This window comes from Sphaeroforma arctica (assembly GCF_001186125.1).
Source record: "Sphaeroforma arctica JP610 unplaced genomic scaffold supercont1.150, whole genome shotgun sequence".
NCBI lineage: Eukaryota > Ichthyosporea > Ichthyophonida > Sphaeroforma > Sphaeroforma arctica.
In genome coordinates, this window is record NW_014040408.1 from 13,909 (window position 1) to 19,455 (window position 5,547).

At 41.6% G+C, this 5,547-nt stretch overlaps 1 protein-coding gene across 1 annotated transcript; it reads left to right on the forward strand.

The window, feature by feature from the left end:
* Nucleotides 1-487: 487 nt before the first annotated feature.
* SARC_03075 (hypothetical protein) lies at nt 488-3,929 on the forward strand (the record flags this gene model as incomplete). The annotated part of the gene is made up of 6 exons (XM_014303127.1): nt 488-723; nt 903-1,070; nt 1,305-1,407; nt 1,611-1,823; nt 1,980-2,243; nt 2,592-3,929. The coding sequence occupies 6 exons, from the start codon at nt 488-490 to the stop codon at nt 2,721-2,723; spliced, it is 1,116 nt and encodes a 371-aa protein (XP_014158602.1). The 3' UTR covers nt 2,724-3,929.
* Nucleotides 3,930-5,547: the final 1,618 nt, after the last annotated feature.

Consider the following 5,547-nt stretch of genomic DNA (forward strand, 5'->3'; position numbering starts at 1 on the left):
TATGTATAATAAATAAGAATATATATATATATATATATTTATATATTATATATATATATATATATATTTCTATATTATATATATATATATATATATATGTATATGTATATATATTGTCAATTGATCGCGTATCCCTCTGGAGCCGATCATTTTGTGACGCTGATATACAGTTGTCGCAGTTATTGTCGTGTTGTTTTTGCAATTTATATAATCGGTAGCTCCAGATACATAGTAATACTATTGAATGTGTGTTTTTATGTAGAATGCGTTCAGACTACTCGTTCGCTTTTAAATTGTTTCACAAGAGTATCCAGATGCGACAATATTTACAGTCTGTTAAAATTAGTTGTGTCTTCGTGAATAAATATATTTGTAACTTTCATAGTTGATCACATGTACAGAAGAGCCTATACATACTTAATCTATGAGTCCCTATCATTTATTTTTCAGTTCGTAAGTAGATAGATGCCTGTACATCAAGCTACAAATGCATGTCAACACCTTGTTCACAGGTGTAAGAACTTTCGTACGATTTACCCAGTCATGGAATTTCGCTTGCAGGTTGTCGAGGGATGAATTAGTCAGCTTCTTCGCCGCGGGACTCTGTAGTAAAGCAGTTGCTGCACTGTCGCCCGAGCAGAAAGAAAATCTCAATGCACTGGTGAATACTCTCCGTGAGAAAGGCCTTATTGTGGCCCCCGAGAGTGATAGAGAAGGTGTCAGGTACTACTGCGTTTGTTTCCCTGGCTCTTTTTGTACCGATTCAGATATGTCAAATTAGTATGCACATGGTTCTTGCTTGGTGCAGTGAGTATTCCGAATGATCGATATAATTCACACTGAAATGTTTTAGTGCACACAGAGGTTAAACTCAATCTCATACACGTTCTCTCTCCTTGTAGGTACATGGCACACATTATGGAGCCCCTCAGAGTGATTCACAGACCTCTAATCACATATATCTGGTCGCATTACGTAGCTCTCTTAACGAAGGTTATAATCACTATGGCTGGCTTTCAATATCGGAACAACGGGGCACTCAACTACTGGTACAGGCCCGGCAAAGCTACGTATGTTCTCCGCTCGACAACTAAAGTTATATGGGTGTTTGTTACCTTGGCAAGAGATTTAACAATAATTTTGTGATAGACAACACCAGAATATATTTGAAGTCTTCTCATTTCGGAGCTTGATTTGGGCACTGGAGACACTTCAAGCTGTGATATTATTGAAGAGCCCATCGAACAATCTGCACAATGTTTGTATATCAGGCCGAGAAGTCATGTCATTCACACATTCTACAGAATGGACAATAGAGAAGCAGCCGAAGAAAATAAACCCGTACCCTTCGTCTTTCTTCATGGTCTTGGGATGGGTCTGGCACCTTACTTGCACTTCATACTTCAGGTATGTTCCATGATTCTGCGACTTTCTCGTTGCGCGTGACTCGTCGTATAGTTTGAAAAAGATATGATTTTCAGTCCTGTTCACGAGTCTAGATGTGATACGGGTCCGCTATATCAGCTAATAATAGCATCGCCATCAATCCAATAACTTAATCCACACCACATAATCCCGACGACTAATGACTCTCAGAACTTCTCGGGCAGCTGGTAACGCACGTTACCTCCCGAAGAAGTGATCTGTATGTGCTAGAAATGCCATATGTAGCTTTGCGCTTGGCCGCAGAGGTTCCGTCCATGGATACTAAAGCGGCGGCGATCCAAACCGTGCTGAAAAGAGATGGATATGAAAGTGCTAATTTCATTGGACACAATTTCGGTACACTCGTTCTTGCGCGCTTGTGTAAGATGCATCCGGAGGTATGTTATGAACTTCAAAAGAATTTTGCAGCGGGCATCTGAATCACGAAGAGAAATTGTTTTATCCAACCTCAGCACATGAGCAAAGCGTTACACTGCGATCATTCGCTGATGTCAAATTATGATAATTTACTGTTATATTGTCGACTGCTTTAGGTGGTGGCCAGCGGTACATTCGTGGATCCTATCTGCTTCCTGCTATTTCTGCCCGATGTTCTCAAGAACTTCATATACACCTCTCCAAAGTGCGCGAGGGATTGGACCCGATATTTGCTGTGCAGCAGAGAACTTTATACGCAGCACACACTTTGTCGCAATTTCTGGTGGTATCAGCTGACACTCTTTGCATACGAGTTTCCGCCTAACATAAATGTCCTTTTCAGCGACAATGATAACATCATCCCTGTAGCGGCTATCAAGGTAAGTCACAACACTCGCAGGTACAATGTCTATCCCTGATGAAGATGGTGGAGATGGTGCGTGATCATAAAGCATTATCGCATGCCGTGACCAACATAGTTCGTTGCGAGTAGCTCTCGCTTGTCTCGTGTGGAATTTACTCAGGAGCTTTTCTTTTCAGCCACAGTTTAGACCAAGGTTTTATTAGATTTTTGTGCTAGATATGGGTGCACAGATGATATCAAAGTGTTGAACGTCTAGTTCTTTGCTATCTATTATCTGCAGCGCCACTTTGGTTTTTAAGTTTAGTATACCGAGTTCTAGGGCAGTAAAAGATTCGTTCTAAATAACTATCACTATATCACACAGGAGTACTTACGCGAAAACCAAGCCAGTGTCAAGCACGTGGAGGTTCTCCAGGCTGCCGATCATGGACAATTCATAGCCAACTTCGCATGGCAGGCTGCGATCCTCGAGCAAGCTCTGTCGGAAGCCGCGTAGGGCTGCGTTGTATCTAATACAATTGAATTCGAAGAGATAGTAGCAGAAGGTGTAGATAGTCGCACTCCTGACCAGCATATAGGCACTTATGTGAGAAAGAGTATATCATTTAAGGGCGAATCTCGGACCGCCAAGAACCACCTCCCGGACAAAACCCTCAGACGGGGAAGTTCACGCATCGCTATCTATCGTATCAGTCAGGCGGGTGCAGAAAAGATCAAGAGTGAGATTGTGGTGGACGGTCTAATTTCCAAAGCACACAGGCGACAAAGCACACCGGCTTTACTCGGTATGCGATCGCTTTCCTGTATCGGTTCGATAGGTCTTGGCAGTAGTCTGTCGTCACGAGATGCGGGTTAGCATTTCAAGTTGGAGAAAATGCGAACGCTGAGTGACATTAGCTTAGATGAGGTGGATGAAGACCAGTCTGGTGCGATTGATTCTCGGAAATGTAATGCAAATAATTTGTCAACTGACTTACGAAGCGAGAGTGACCGTGCTACGCAACCGAATATGACAATATCCAAGCTTTGTCGACAAAAAAGCGTCATCAGTGCGGAGACCTTCGAAGCCGATCGCAAAACACGCGATGTTTTTATGCTTGCTTCGTTGGCTGGTGACTTTCGCGTGTGGTCTAGTCAGCTAGTAGTGGCTTTGTATTTTGTGTTTACGTACGTTTACGACACTCTGTCTCCACGTTTAAGTTTTGCTGCTATTTTGCGTTCAAGTATATATGAATGCGGCATGTTCACCTACAAGCTGGTGTACAGTGTTTGGACTGATTGGCAAATTAGCGGAAGTGAGAAACTCATGAATACCTCGCGTTCCATGTCCGCATGGTCGGCCAGCAATGAAAATATTTTTAAATCATATGTAGTTTCAAAAAAAATCGACCGGAGATAGCATCTGCCGAGCTAAAGTTCTTTGTCCAGAGCGGAATGGGGGATACGGATAATTTCGCCGCGGATGTGTGCAATGACGATCTATATATGGATGGCCTCGGAAGCGCGCACGTGGGAATCCGAAAACAACATGCCGCAGTCCATGTCCAAATTTCCATCGTTAACGACCAACTCAACAGCGAGGGTGGCATTTAATACTTGCGGTTTTCGAGAAGCTGCGCTTTTCTCGATCATATCTATGCACTTACAATTTATGTGTATAGCTGAACTTGAGCGCGATCCTTCATACATATCAATAAACTTCATAACTTCATACACATATATCTCTAATCGGCCAGATGAACCTTACGCGTATTTATCTATGAGCTTACTGTCCTTTTAAAAAATAGCAAACACTCGCGAGTACATTTTGAAGGTAGTGACTGGTGGTTCTTAGAGACCTATTTGCATTTTGCGGTTGCTATCGAGCATCCGTCTTCCCTCACCGTTACTCCAGCATTGAAACAAGACAACAACCCGGTTCTGTACTGGTTCAGTGGTTCTGCTCTGCCGGATTCTACATTTTTAATGAACAAGATTCGATGATAAACCCATCATTATACAGATAGTTTACTCATTACACCAGTCGCCGCTCGCCAGACGCCACATCACTTGGTGATGAAATTTAATTTTTTCACATAGAAATTGCGTCTCTCCGTAATCGTTGGCATCTGATTGGGCGAGCAACCAAATCCGTTTGACGAGCCGGAATGAGAACACCATGGTTTCTGCACAGTTACACTTGATAAATCAAGTCGCACAGCGTACTATTCCATGATGAAGGATCTAATCCTATTGAGGTATGCATAATTAAACAATAAAGGCAATTCTTGTAAGAATATGAAGTATCTAGCTATATAACATGGCTATGTATCTACATGTTCCGTAGATACGCAAACCGGTCGGGAAGCATCTCAACATCAAGCATCATGAATATCAGATCCTATACTTGGGCGCTAATCGCCATCAGCAGCGTTGTTGCAGAAGAGATGTTCGTGCAGTTGAACTCTGAAATGGACACAGCGGTCTTTGAAGCACATATGCACTTGGTTGATACTATGACAGACGATAGTCATCCACCCACTGTATATAATCTGGGCGACTTTTATGCTTACTGGGTTTACGGTAAGTAGCTATATATATGATAAATACTTGACAACATAAAAGCAGCCGCAATGCTAATCTATAGCTTGAAGCTTGATGCCCAAGGGGAAAATTGGTTATGATGGAAGCATGTACGGGTTCTTGCCTCCACTATCGTAGTATATGGATCGCAAAGGGTTCTTCTTGCATACAATATGCCTACGGAATATAAAAGATTATCTCTTGCATAGGGGTACAATGTGAACGAATAGATATCTCAATGATTGCTTAATATGCAAAAACACAGATATGACAGACGCAGAAATGAAGTTCATAGAATCGATGCCCGAGGTGTTGATCACAGAGAAAGTCCAGCCACAATATTCTTATCGCGATCGCTGCGTTGAGCAAGTAAGTCCATGGCTTTTATATGTATGCTCGAACAGCCATGATGGCATGATTACATGTATCTACAATAGCGATAAAAAAAATCACTCCGTGTATAGTATAGAAAGTTAATGGCACAGCATAGTATAGTGATGTTTATATCTGAACCTCGCACGTATACAACAACAAACGGTCTGAATATAAATATATATATATATATAAAATATATCTAGCATTCACGAAGATGACCGCGTACATATATAACGCGCAGTTTTTACAAATCAATAAGACCAAATACTTCTACTAAAAAGGATACAAACCACGACTGATACAATACGATAACCAGGAGTATTTGTACAACAGAATTTATGTAAAAAATATATCTGTACATACATGCATGTGAGAATACGTAT